General features: G+C 46.4%; 1 protein-coding gene across 2 annotated transcripts in view; it reads left to right on the top strand.

The window, feature by feature from the left end:
- The window catches only part of LOC149331173 (uncharacterized), a 298,912-nt gene extending 285,904 nt beyond the window's left edge, over positions 1-13,008 (top strand). Inside the window, exons 1-3 of one of the 2 annotated variants that reach the window (XR_016285034.1) lie at positions 5,460-5,554; positions 6,101-6,176; positions 12,701-13,008. Coding sequence is in view for 1 of the 2 variants with exons in the window: in XM_089556370.1 (XP_089412496.1) it covers positions 12,701-12,724 (24 nt within the window). In the remaining variant the exon portion in view is untranslated. Of the gene's footprint in view, positions 1-5,459; positions 5,555-6,100; positions 6,177-12,700 lie in introns of those variants that run through there. The other variant, XM_089556370.1, reaches the window with a different exon arrangement.
- The last annotated feature ends 1,650 nt before the right edge of the window (positions 13,009-14,658 follow it).

Here is a 14,658-nt window from a genome sequence, read left to right as displayed (position 1 = left end):
TTGGATTTAACGTCTCCAAGCGACAGGTGGATTACGAGTTACGGCGCAGTGGAGGGCTATGGATTAATTTGCGCCATCTGCGGTTCTTTAATTTGCGCGGAAAACGCAAAAATGACGTGGGTGGTTTCGTATTGCGCCTCCATCGAAACATCACCGCCGCGGTGGGGATCGAAGCCACGAACTTATGATCAGGACCTTGATGCCAAACCCCCCGAGCCACCGCACCGTTGCCAGTCACTTTTTGTGTGTTCACGCTGTTGTGTTTTATATTAAGTGCCGTAAGTATTGTTAATGCTGCAGACATGTTTGTTTTCGGGAACACAGTTTTTCGCAGTTGGGAATCTAAATCCAACGCGACTTTTATTGCCTATGGAAACCATACTTTTTCTGCGCCGAAAGAGAGTTTTCATTGGGTTTTATGTTCCTCGAAACGTCCGCAACATCTTTTTATTCATTGACCGTGGTATTGAGCGTGGTTTCGCTTACAACACAACGAATAAAGGAGGCAAAATGGAACTCGTATCGGACATTGCCACAGGCAACAATAACTGAATGCGTGAGTGTGTTCGACTAGCATTTATAAGTTACAACGAAAAGTAACATTCAGCTGTACTCATCAGTGCACTGTATTAAAAATCTCGTTTGGTGAATACCGGTTTCAAGAAGCTGTATTAATGCTTAAAGCGCGCTAATAAGCCCTAAGCACTAGTACATGCGCTAGTGAGGAATAGAACCCAAAGATAATAATCATAAATAAAACAAAAGCGTGATTAGCGCTATAGCTTCGACAGTTCAAGAAGCGAAAAGCGTTTTTTGCTCTGTCGCTTGATGATAGTAGTGAGTGTGGCTTCACGTGGTTAGCTGACAAATGCACAGTTCTCAATTTCGAGTTCACAGTCTGACATGTGCACGTGTTTGCATTCGAATTCACACTTTTCAGTACACAGTATGTTCGCACAACTCATGACTTTTTTTAGAGCTATAGGATTGTATTTTGGTTGCAGTAAAACTTTTAGCTTCCAAGTTTTGCATGCCACATAAAAAGTGTTGTTGAATTGAAGAATCAAAGTTCGTTCCCTCATCAGGTATGCAAACCGAACACTTCATAACATTGCGCAACCGCACTAGTCTGGTCTGAACCTAAACTTAGTGCTGCTTTTGAATATTTTGCGGGAGAAACCTTCGGGCCGCGCAGGTTGCTCATCCTCTGGCGTTTGCTCACCGCCAACACTTCAGTCCCCTGCACATTCGGAACACATCTTAGCTGCATCTAGACGAGCATTGTATTCCGTAAAGTTGATCCACCTGGATGTGTCGCAAGGCTTTTATCGGTGCGCTGAAGAATGCTAGACTATTACCTAAGTATGTTGTATTTCCATTCTATTGTCACGGGCGCCGGTAGAACGTTCTGTCCCTGGCGAGCACACTGGGCGGAGCGCAGCCGGCCGACCCTAGCACCGAGCAGAAGAGGACGAAGTCCGGCGCGCGACAAAGGTCGAAGACAGACCGCACGGGGGCGCTGGTAGAGTGTGGCATTGCCCCTCCCCTCTGGAAAGGCATCGACTCGATGGCTGCGATTGAGGGGGAGCCACGGGTGTGCGTGAACCGAGTCCCGGGCGCGGAACGTGGTGAGAGTTGTTCTAGCGGGCATGGTATGGCTTGAGTCTTGCGACGTGCACAATTTCGGATGTCGGCGGGCGTCTTGAAGAACGAACACTCCTTTGCGGGAGCACTTCATACGTAACGTCGCTGAGTTTGCGGAGTACCTCGTAGGGACCGAAGTAACGGCGCAAAAGCTTCTCGGAGCGACCGCGCTGATGGATGGGGCTCCAAACCCACACTTGATCTCCAGGCTGGAAAATGACTTCGCGATGACGAAGGTTATAGCGGTGAGCATCGACTTCCTGCCGCACGCGGGTTCGTTGCCGAGCCAGCCGGCGGGCAGCTTCTGCATGGCGAACGAATGCATCAGCGTCGGCAACGGATGGGTGCGCAGTATCGGGCAACAACATCGTGTCCAACATAGTCACGACTTCACGACCGTGTACCAAACGAAATGGCGTGAACCCCGTCGTCTCTTGAAGGGCAGTGTTGTAGGCAAACGTGACGTACGGAAGTATTGCGTCCCAGTTCTTGTGGTCATCGTCGACGTACATAGAAATCATATCAGCGATAGTCTTATTGAGGCGCTCGGTTAGGCCGTTGGTTTGAGGATGGTAAGCTGTGGTCTTACGATGACTTGTGCCACTGAGCCGCATAACTTCCTGAGTAAGCGTGGACGTGAACGCTGTGCCTCGGTCAGTTAAAACAACAGAAGGGGCGCCATGGCGGAGGACTATGCTGATGATGAAAAAGTCAGCAATTTCAGCAGCAGTACCGCACTCTAAGAACTGCTACTCCTCCATTAAGAGTAAAAGAGCCTAGCTACTCCTGCAGGTCTCAATCTACTCTCTCTACAAACGAGAAAGAGTGAAAGGTCCTGTTCACTCCTCTTGACAAAAGAGTAAAATGGCATTTCCACTCCTGCGTACTTCAAGGGAGTTCAGTGCTTGTTTTACTCCTCCGCCCTTACGGCCATACATTCGTAAGGGCGCGCTAGCTTCTCGGGGCCGGCCTGCCAGCCTGGATGCCGGCGTCAGAAAAATGCACTGGTATTGTTTGTTCACGACCAAAGCTCTGGGATAGAGTATCATTAGCCAATGTCGAGTTGTTGGTAGAAGCGATAACAGCCATACAAATTTCCTCCCATAGCCGCTTTGCTGCTGCTCTGGAGTTCGCCTGGCCTCTGCTATAGCTCCGCTCCTGAAGGGGTCGCGGAAACCGAGCATATATTTATTTCCCTATGACGCGGGGTTCAGAGTAAAACGGTGCCGAGGGTAGCACCTAAGTGCTGGCCAGTTTCGAAGCGCATTCAGCTACAGCATCTATGTGAAATCGGCTAGGTTTAGCGACGACAAGGGCAGCCAGCGAGCAGCGCACAGTTCGTCGCCCGGCGCGACCGCGGGCGGCGTCGTTGCCGAAAGCTCGGCTCGCTCAATGATTCGCTCCGTAGCTTGCGAATCGCGCACGCAAGGCTGGAAAATCGAGCAGCGACTGGCCTGCGATTGAGCGAGCCTTTATGCCCACGTTTGCAGCACAGGTGAACAAATTTAGCACACATGTATGCATGGAATATCGGCTGCGTTGCGGCGATTCTTAAGCTCGTCCTCGACGCCATCATCACCGTTCGGGTCGACCCGAGCATATCTTTATTTCACTACGAGACATAGTTCACAATAAAACGTACTTACAATGCAAAGAGTAGCACCTCAGCGCTAGCCAGTTTCGAAGCGCTCTCAGCTCTGGCATCGAAGTGAAACCTCCTAGGCTTAGCTACGAATACGGCAGCCAGGGAGCAGGCCGAAGCTCGTCGCGCGGCGCGCTCGCGAGCAGCGTCATTGCTGAAAGCTCGGCTCACTCACAGATTGGCTCAGAAACTTGCGAATTGTACTCGCAAGGCTGGTAAATCGAGCAGCTAGCGGCTGGCCTGCGACTGAGCGCACGTTCGCAGTACAGGTGAACAACAATTAGCGCACGAATGCTTGGGATACCGGCTGCGTTGCGGCCACGTTAAGCGATTCTTAAGCTCGTCCTCGACGCCATCGTCACCGTACGTGACACACAGGCTGAGAACTTAAATTCGAGTACGTGCTAAAGTAAGCTGCTCGTATTTCTCGGAACAATCTGAACTCGAAAAGACAGTTGCTTCTGTCAGCTTCCATGCATGTGGGCTCTTGCTAGTGAAAGTACACTCGAACAGGATGCGGCGAGTGCGGGCCGCTGTTGCATATAAGCTAAAGTGTGAAGCAAGTATCGTCGTAGTTCCGTAACGCAGTTGATATCACAGTAATCCGCTTGTACGGGTCACAGTTAAGCTCTGTTTCATGTAGATCTCCGTGGAGCACGCCAGTGTCGCGTTGAGTAATGCATCGCAGCAGCTCTTTGTCCTACCGCTCGCGTCGAACATATCCTTGATATGGACCAGTTTGCGATACGGTGCGTTTCTTTGCGTTTTTTGTCGCATTTAAAGGATTTTCGCTGCCGTCAATCGAAATTGCATTCCGTCAACAGCGTCGTCTGCGCCGTCGTCTGCTAGGACACCCGGGGATGGGATCACAGGATCGCAGCTTCTACAAACGACATGTCAGCAAAAGTATCTAAAAGCGCTTTGGTATTCGCATTTAATAAAGAAATAAAATGAAAAAATATAATTTGTTTTTGTTGCGAACACAATTCAAATATTAGTAATAAAAAAAGCGCATTTGTAGGTTTTTTCAACGAAGCAAAACTGCAGCCGTCGTCACGTTTTGTGTTATTTGGGTTTTTGTAGCATTGTTTGAGTGCTCGTGCGGTGGACGTGTATGAAGAACACAAGTGTGTTTTGGAAACCAACGACGAGAATTACGCCCTGTCAACACTGGTGATTTTGAACGGGTAAAGCCGTGAAGAAAGGTAGCGCTACGACTTCTTGTCATCTGGAGAGGCAACGAAGAAGAATGTGCGGTTTTGCTAAGCCTTGATGAGCCGTCTGAACGGTGAGTCCCGTGTACGTTTCTTTACTTCTGATCTCTATTCGCACGCGTTATTAGTGTGCGCCTATATAGGGATGGCAGTGCAGGCAGTCTGCGTGCGGTTGCCTCAGCTATAATGCGTTAAGGCCGATTCACACGACGGTCCGTTGGCCCGCGGCCCGCGCACTACGTATTCAGGCGCGCTGTCGGCCGCGGCCACCAGTTATCACAACAGAGTTATGCGGTCGCTTGCTAGCGCTGCGAAAAACAACAGACAATGTTTACTACATTCCAATAGCATAGATTTGTGCTACGTAGGAGAGGATGATGAGCGTGCAGTGCCACGTTAGAGAGCGCTCTTGCTAGGCCAGCTGCGGACAGACAAGGGAACTGACAACGGTCGAGTTGCCTCGCGGCTGGTGACCGTCGGATTGATTTGTGCTACTTAGAAGATGACGATGAGCGGCAGTGCCGCGCGACAGAGCACTCGCGCTAGGCCAGCTGCCAACAGACAGTGCTCAGTGTGTGTACTCGTCGGATTAGTGCTTACGCCTTAATATTTGTCATACAATTTTTTCGGGGACAATGATCGCGTGTAAAAGGCTGGGGCATATCCCTTGCCTAGTCATTTGTAAATTTTTATCTGTGCTTCCCCATGGAACAGAATTTGACACAGTATTATGTCAAAGTTAGATCGTTCTTGCGTCTGCCCTGAGGTGTAGGTGTCGATGCTTCCTCGCCTTCAGATTTTGAGAACTGTTTGGGATGCAACTGCGCACTTATTTAGGATTTCAAGCTTTTTGCTATATCCCTCGTTTGTGCGGCCCGCTTTCAAGTCGTTCGCTATATCGGTGATGGTTTGTTATTGACTTTCACTTTCTCTTATTTATTCTTGGTTGACTGCCACCAGCTGTGCTGCCGGCGATTCTCCGCGCTCGGAACTATTCCCAGGCACGAGACCCTACCCACAGACCTCCCTGCACCACACTCACCAGTTTTCTTCGGTATTTTTTTCCCTTGCTCTTACTTGCATTGCCACTAGGCAGTTTTTATTTCTGTGCAGATTTGTTAAATGCAATACCAATTTTCGTTTCATGCTGTGATGTGAGATATCGTGCTTCTTGCTAATGAATGCATGCCTTTTCCATCCTCTCGTCATTTGTGCAAAGCAGACGGGTCTACTGGTCGCTACGTTCAATTTAAAAATACCTTCGGTGCTGCTCCAAAGCACCCTAGTAGTAATAATTAAATCCTGTGCATGCTATATTCGAATAGTTACGCTCTTTTCATCATGCATAAAAATAGTGGTATTCCAGCCTGCTCATCTTTCTATGCGGTTGTGACAGTCATGTAAATCTACTGAAAAAATGTATATCGGTGCATCACATAAAATCTGTTCATTTCTTTTGTCATGGGCCATCTCATTGCTTTTTGTGTTCCTATGTGAATACCTTATTCTAATTTATGAAGCAGTAGACAATTTCTTCTCTTGTCATTCATGACATTGTTACGGCCACTGACAACAGTTGCTCTGACATATTTATTTGCAGTTGCCAGCTGCCAGTATCTACTGGGCCATTCGTGCTTCCAGCTTTTGGCTGTGCTATCTCTCCTCAGCTGTTTGTGGTAGGTATTGTTTTCCAGTGATGCATACCTTACCTGCCTATTTAGAAAAATTTCGTAGACATAGGCTCACAGCCGGGTTTAGAAATGCATGCAGAGCTCTACGTGCACTTAGCAGCAGTACCTCCCTGTATAAACACATGAATCTGATCCTGAATTACATGAATGTAATTGCATGATCTGTATGAAATAGTCGCTCATGAAGCTTTTGACTGCTGCTGTTAACATAATGGAGTTTACACTGCTTCAGGTGCAGTGACTATTTCACACATGTTGCCTCTTATGCATATGTGCCCTCTGAAAGGGCGAACATATTCCTTTATCCCTTTAAAAAACATTGTGTTCTATCATGATGCTTTACCGGTATTTCTGGTGTATAGACCAAAATGTCACTCAGTATTGTAACATGAAGCGGGAACTCAGTTTGTCCAATGTTTTAGAGAGAACATGAAGCGGGAACTGAGTTTGTCCAATGTTTTAGGGGTCCTAAAACATTGGACCAACACAGTTCCCACTCGAGTTATTGATCACTTCGCTCTCGCCCTACCATAAGCTTGCCGTCCAGGTTGGACAAATTGGTAGAGCGACTGCTCCAGTGAAGTGGTGGTTCTGAGCTCGAACACCGGACCAGGACGAATCTTTCTTTAACTACGAAGTTTCTGTGAAAGCTGTATAGCTTTCCTTTGTAGCCATTTGGCTGTGCTCGAGTGGATGTCAATGAGTAATTACTCCTTATTACAGATCTTTTGTCAACGCCAAACTGATTCAGTAGCAACAAATAGTAGAAGGGTAAAAGCATGCTGCTCCCAAAAATTCGTTAAGCATGTTATAAAATGTATGCTGTATTGTTTTAACAGCTGCAAAGAAATAACGGTGATGTTAGATGCCCAGCCCCTATTAGGTAAACATAGCTCGCAATTAACACAGTGGATCGAAAAGAAATATGTACTTCAACCCTCACGACGACCCTCACCCCAGTAAAACAAAAAGTGCCAGTGTTGCCATACTTGAGAGCTTTGCTCTTTAAAAGTGCAGTAGACTGCTACTCAAAGTTGACAAAAAAATGCGTCTCGTTTTCTGCATGTGCATTCCACAGTGCTGGTGCCATTTTCACTGGCCATTGACATTCAGTCGCATGATGTGCACCCCGCTCCTCGAGTTGATTTTGTTTGTCTTGTGAACCTGCCGTCAAAATCAGTGCAGGATAATGCTTCCCCAGTTGATCTGCAGTTAACCTTGTCCTTTGCCAGCTGCTGTCACCCTTTCTCCACAGAGAAGGGCGGTGGGAGTCCAAGCCAGGTGGAGTTGAAATATTTGACTAGTAGTGGACAGGGATCCTGCGGTTTGTTGAGGACACAGGCAAATTGGAGACTTATGGAAGAATTTTTTTACCAGCCAAAAAAGACGCATACACAAGAGAGAACCGCACAGGACAAGGGCTGTTAAAAGCCGTAGTCCTCTGTGGTTCTCTCTCTCTTGTGTATGCGTGTTCCTTGGCGGGTAAAAAAATTCCTCCGTATATCTCCAATTTGCCGGCTTCCTCCACAGATTGGAGGATCCCTGTCTGTTACTAGTCAAATTTCACTACTCCACCTAGATTGGACTCCCACTGCCCTTCTCAAACTTTTGAAATCCTGTTGCCCTAGCAGATCATCAGCTGTCGGTTGTATTACTTTCGCTTCAGTGAAATTTGACATGTAGCGGACAGGGATCCTAGAATTTGTGGAGTACACAAGCAAACTGGAGACTTATAGAAGAATTTTTTTACCAGCCAAGGAAGACGCATACACAAGATTCGTTGTCTGTGTTTCACTACTGAAAGTTCTAAATGCGTGCAAAAGTGTATCGTGCATTCGCACGTATTTTGAAAACTCAATTTTTGCAGCGTTAGGTTTTCGGAATTGGAGCTGTAGCATTGCCGCCACAGAATCCCGCTCGTGAACAAAGCGCACACTTATTTGCTAGGTATATATTCGGTATACCGCAACCAGTACACGTCACTGTTTGGAAGGTTCTGTCGCGAAATTTCTGATTGTGCAAGGTAGCTTTTCTTTTAAATTCAAGCGCTCTCTATTTGCTTTTTCCTGTGCATATTCATCGGTCGTTTCAATTCGGAAGCGTTGGTGCTGCAAGACGTGCATACGGAAGCTACGTTTGTGCACAAAGCTCCTGAATTTTTGAAAGCGCAGCTCTGACAGTTCTCGTTGTCATAAATAAGTACAAAGCAGCCTAATCTTTTTGGACACACCATTTCATGCTCTTAGCTGTTTCTGAGAAACAGGCTGCCTTTTTTTCTGTTTTTGGTGTGAAACATTCCTAACAACTTCTTTCTTTCTCCATGCACAGATAGCCTATGCATACACGGGCAGCTTGATTGCAATATTTAGGGCAATATTTATAACAGGTGCAGTGAGCCTTGGTGCATGTGGACAGAAATTAAGCTAGGGTGGGGTGGGGTATTTTCGCACAGGGTAATGTTTTGCGGAGGGTCTGGCGTATTGAAACCGAGTCTTTCTGAGCTCTTATTAGACGTCCCAGCATCAGGACAGTAGTTGAGGCTTTTCTTCTTTGTTGTCCAGTCAATGGTTTCCATCACATAAAATAGCCTTAATTCTAGCTATCCCATGGCCGTCTAACAGAATGATGCAGATATACTGAAGTGATCAGTGTTGCATAAAAGTAGTGAGAACATTGCAAATGCAAGACAACTTCATTGGTTTGCAGTGCACTAACGTGGCAGTCATAGAGAATTACACATTACATTTGCAAATCTAAATTGTGCATAATAGTATGGACTGGCACGTAATGTGCGAAGTAATCACAGTTATCTCGTTCATGCCAAATGCTAGTGTCAAACATTGTCAGTATTGCATATTTATAAAGAGCAGACATGCTGTGCCTAACTTGTCGTTGGATAGATTTTATTACTATGAAAGCAAAAAGTTTACACATGGCTGTCGTGTTCTTGCGTGGGAAGTAGTATTATCTTAAATGAGTATAAACACCAAATTTTTGGTTATGTGTGTTCTTTGTAGCGACGTGCTGGGCATTCATATACATAGAATTGTTGAATAGTATTCGTCTCCAATCGCTAAATAATTACAACCAGATTTCTTTTCTTCCCTGTTTCAATAGCATAGCAATTGCTATGACATCAGTGTTCAGTATAGGTTATGGAAGGCACAAAAAAGCTACGACATCGCTACTTCATCATTTTAATTAGTTACAATGCTAAAGCCAGCCTGCCTTAAGAGTCGGAATCACAATGAATGACGAAGCCGCAATTATATTGCAGTTTTCCTCATGCCTCCCCTGGCTTATACTGACCTTTGATGCCATTGCTCAGTTTTTAAAAGTGAAGCAGGAGAGAGAAGATATTTAATTACAAATTATTTAGCAGTCATAGGCGAATACTGTGTGGTTATCCGTGCATAGTAATGCCTTATGCATCATTAAAAAAAAAAATGTGCAACTGAAATTTGCTCGGCTGCTGACCCAAAAGACGGGTTCGATCCCGGCCGCGGCGGCTGGAATTTCTTTGGAGGAGAAATTCTAGAGGCCCGTGTACTGTGCGATGTCAGTGCACGTTAAAGAACCCCAGGTGGTCGAAATTTCCGGAGCCCTTCACTACGGCGTCTCTCATAGTTGAAGTTCAGAATGGCGCAAAAGACACACACACAGGAAAAAAAGGGGATGACACAAAGAGCGCCTACTACCAACTGAATTTATTTCGGAAACACCCTCTTTTATAAGGCAAGACATATCAAACACGAACCGGAAGCAGAAAAAACACATATTCATGGTTTGATTTCACATTTTGAAACACCATCGGCAGAAAAGAAAAAGCCACAAGAACAAAAAACAAAATCTAGAACTACACGTGCCCGTCTAAGAAACCCAGCTCCTGGCGGCATAGTTTAATCGATGAAGTGCTAATGCACGTGGACCCAGCTTTCTGTATATGGTATGCTTCTATAATCTCTCTTTCAAATCGCTCCTTGCCTCTGCCGATAAACGTTGCCTGTTCCAGCATCGGTCCGCAATCTCTGCACTCCCTACAGTGATCCGGCAGGTTGCCCCTGTCATTGTTTTTAATTGTTCTTCTGTGCTCGCTAGCTCTCTCATTGAAACATCGTCAAAGATATCTTTGACGATGCTGTTGCTGATGTTCTTAACATTTTTAGAGACAGTTCTCAAGGCCTTACCTTTACTTGGGAACTGCCTCAAGAGGGTAAAATCCAGTTCCTGGACATTCTGTTTGATTTTTCTAAAAAAGACCATGTGTGTTGGGTGTACAACCCCCGTTCTAAGAAAAGCCTCATGCCGTTCAGCAGTGCCCACTCCAAACTGGTCAAACGCAGCATTGCCATCACGTGCCTACACGCAGCTCTCTCGAAATCCTGCGATCATTGTGTGCAGGCCGGCTTTGACAAGCAGCTAGTGAGACTGGGTAGCGCTGGCTACCCGTGTATGATGATAACAGCGATATGTGAATCTCTGCTACAAAGAATCAAGGTCACTTCTAGCGGTGATACGCAAAGCAAGCAGGAAGACAAGAGGCCTGTGGTGGTAATTCCGTACATGCATAAGATAGCGCACAATATCAAGAAGGTAGGGGGTCGATATGGTGTAAATGTGTTGTTTTCAGCACCATGCAAACTTGCAAAAATTTGCTCCATGATGAACAGACGACCCCGAAGATGCGCTATCAAACATCAGATACGGTTCACTGAATGCAAGTCCGAAGTCGTGTATCGCATACCGCTCAGCTGTGGATCCGCCTACATTGGCCAGACTGGCCGGTGTTTCAATGAGAGAGCTAGCGAGCACAGAAGAACAATTAAAAACAATGACAGGGGCAACCTGCCGGATCACTGTAGGGAGTGCAGAGATTGCGGACCGATGCTGGAACAGGTAACGTTTATCGGCAGAGGCAAGGAGCGATTTGAAAGAGAGATTATAGAAGCATACCATATACAGAAAGCTGGGTCCACGTGCATTAGCACTTCATCGATTAAACTATGCCGCCAGGAGCTGGGTTTCTTAGACGGGCACGTGTAGTTCTAGATTCTGTTTTTTGTTCTTGTGGCTTTTTCTTTTCTGCCGATGGTGTTTCAAAATGTGAAATCAAACCATGAATATGTGTTTTTTCTGCTTCCGGTTCGTGTTTGATATGTCTTGCCTTATAAAAGAGGGTGTTTCCGAAATAAATTCAGTTGGTAGTAGGCGCTCTTTGTGTCATCCCCTTTTTTCCTGTGTGTGTGTCTTTTGCGCCATTCTGAACTTCAATCATGAACCAACTAGCCCCAAAGCAAGTTCGTCTCTCATAGCCTGGGTCGCTTTGGGACGTTAAACCCCATAAACCAACCCAAACCAAACTGAAATTTGTTGTCTGCCTCTTTGAGATGAAAAATTTTGAATTTTTCCTTCACTATTTTAGAGCATGAAATTCAGTTAATGGTATCTGAGAAACAGGAATTGCAACAGCCATTTCTCTTCAGCAAGAAAACTGTCATTGGTTTAGGTGTTTTCCCGATTCAAGGTTACCTTATATTTTAAACTGCACAATGTATTATGTGACAAGAAACCGTCAAGCACAATAGGTGTGGTTTTAGAAATGACTGGAAGGGATAAGGGAATACATTTACTTAGAGCAGGTAGTGACCGCTGATCCGGATCATGAAGGGTAATAACTAGAGGAATATGAATGGGGTGGAGTGCATATGGCAGGTTCTCTCAGATCATGAATGGCAGTTTTTCAATACCCCTCAAGTGAAAAGTATACAACAGCTGTATCCTACCGGTATTCACCTATGGGGCAGAAACGTGGAGGCTAACGAAGAGGGTTCAGCTTAAGTTAAGGACAACGCAACGAGTTATGGAAATAAAAATGATAGGCGTAACGTTAAGAGATCGGAAGCGGGCGGAGTGGGTGAGGGAACAAACGCGGGTTGAAGACATCCTAGTCGAAATCAGGAGAAAAAAGGGTGCTTGGTTAGGGCATGTAAGACGAAGGCAAGATAATCGCTGGTCCTTAAGGGTAACGGAGTGGATTCCAAGAGAAGGCAAGCGTAGCAGGAAGCAGCAAAAAGTTCCATGGGTGGAGGTTTGCAGGAACACGGTGGACATAGCTGGCGAAGGACAGGGTTAATTGGAGAACATGGGAGAGGCCTTTGCCTTGCAGTGGGCATAGTCAGGCTGATCATGATACTTGCAGAAGAGCTTGCTCATGTTAAAATTTTCATTTGGTAAATATGTGCTTGTTTTACATGCACACAGCTTTTGAAAGGACTAGGATAGTGATAATTGTATTGGGCTTAATAATATTGTAGCTCTGAATGAAGGTTTGCAATGAAAGGTGTCTGCACTTGGTCACAATATAGGTACACACTAGTGCCGACATGACACACATGATCAGTACATTCTAGTTGTATTCTTTCTTTTTTTCCATGGGGTTATATGCAGGATAGTATGAAAAGGGCATTGGAATTGACTCTTACTTGCATTATTTTCATTCATGTTTGCAGGCACCCGGAGAAATGCACGCATAGCCAAAGCTCCTTCACTCAGCCGAGCAAGCTACGGCATCATCCAGCATCTTAGTTTCTTTTGAGCGCTTACAGCTCACTGCGGTGGATTTGGTAGATGGGTTTACTTTGCTTTTGGCAGTGTTCTTGGCATTTAATGTCAAGTACACCCCAAAAACAAAGCGGGTTTGTCTGCTGCTTGAGACACTAATGGGGCTTGATCCTAGCGAGCGCCTCCCGAGCGTGTTTTGGGCAGCCACAGCAATCACAGCAATGACTTGAGAAATAAAAGTTATCAGTGTTGTACATTTGTCATTATTTCTTGAACCATTGTTATTCCCAACGCAGACAAAGCACCATACTAATGTGCAAACTGTAGTGTAGCCATAAAGTAGTTGTATGAGCAAAAGTTATTCTACTCAAAGATTATAATCCCTTTTGCTCATTACTCTTTTGTAGATGTAGCGCAGGTGGATCCTGCAAAACATATGACCAACTTGCTCTGAAGAATATGTGAAATAAGAAAATTAGTAGGATACATTGAAAACACGTGAAACTCCTTTTGAAGGAGTAAAATAAGATCTGGGCTGATACTCCCTGAAGGAGTATAGTCACTCTAACAAACGGAGTCCTGGAACTCTACCTGAAAGAGTAGTAGGATGCTGTTTCAATATGGTAGCTTTACTCCCTTGGAGGAGTGCCTGTACTCTATTGCAGGAGTAGTACAGTACTCCTTGAGTAGGTGTTGGATCACTCTTTGTCCAGAGGGAGTAATTTTATTCTGGAAAAAGGAGTGGAATATGGGACAAGCGAATACTCCTTCAAAGTGTGTTCTGGGCACTCCTCTGCACTCCTTTAGTTCTAAGAGTGCGCGGGGAAGGGCTTTAGTCTCACAATACCGGGTGAGGTAGTCGGTGGCAACCACAATATACCGGTTACCCAATGATGACGTGGGAAATGGGCCCAGTAAGTCCATGCCGACTTGGTGGAAAGGAATTCTCGGCGGAGCAATGGGTTGGAGCAAGCCAGCCGGCTTGAAAGGTGGTTTCTTCCGACGTTGACACTCGCGGCAAGTGCGCACATAACGCTTGACAGCCGCAGAAAGCCTGGGCCAGTAATAACGGTGACGAACTCGTGCCATCGTTCGAGAAAATCCGAGGTGGCCGGAAGGAAGCTCGTCGTGGCACGCCTGCAAAACGTCAGTGCGGAGCGCCGTTGGAACCACGAGCAGGTAACCAGAGTCCGTCGGGCCGTAATTTCGTTTGTAGAGGACGCCATCTCGCAAGCAAAACGACGACAAGCCACGCGCGAATAGACGAGGTGGTAACGAGGCGGTTCCCTTGAGATAATCGATGAGTGGGCGCAATTCCATGTCGTCTCTCTGTTGTTGAGCGAGGGCGGACGTGGTCAGAGCACCAATAAATAGAGGGTCATCTTCGAGGTCATCAGAGCTGGACGGAATAGGAGCACGGGACAAGCAGTCTGCATCGCTGTGTTTGTTGCCCGACTTGTAGACAACTGTAACGTCAAATTCTTGCAAGCGAAGGCTCCAACGAGCTAGCCGGCCCGAGGGGTCTTTAAGATTCGCGAGCCAACACAGTGAGTGGTGGTCACTCACGACCCGAAACGGGCGACCATACAAGTAGGGCCGGAACTTCGTTATTGCCCACACAACAGCTAGGCACTCCTTTTCAGTGGTTGAGTAATTTGCCTCGGACCGTGACAGCGTGCGGCTGCCGTACGCAATCACGCGTTCAACACCATCTTGCCACTGGACGAGGACTGCACCGAGGCCAATGTTGCTGGCATCGGTGTGAAGTTCCGTGTCCGCCTCCTCGTCAAAATGGGCAAGAATGGGCGTTGTTTGTAGGCGTTCGCGGAGCTTTTCGAAGGCGTCCTGCTGTTCCTGTGCCCAGACGAAAGGCTGATCGTCTTTTGTCAGCCGTGTGAGAGGCTCA

This window comes from Amblyomma mixtum, chromosome 8, assembly GCF_055824585.1.
Source record: "Amblyomma mixtum isolate Tamu chromosome 8, ASM5582458v1, whole genome shotgun sequence".
NCBI classification, from domain to species: domain Eukaryota; kingdom Metazoa; phylum Arthropoda; class Arachnida; order Ixodida; family Ixodidae; genus Amblyomma; species Amblyomma mixtum.
This window is presented reverse-complemented; position numbering and strand designations above follow the sequence as displayed.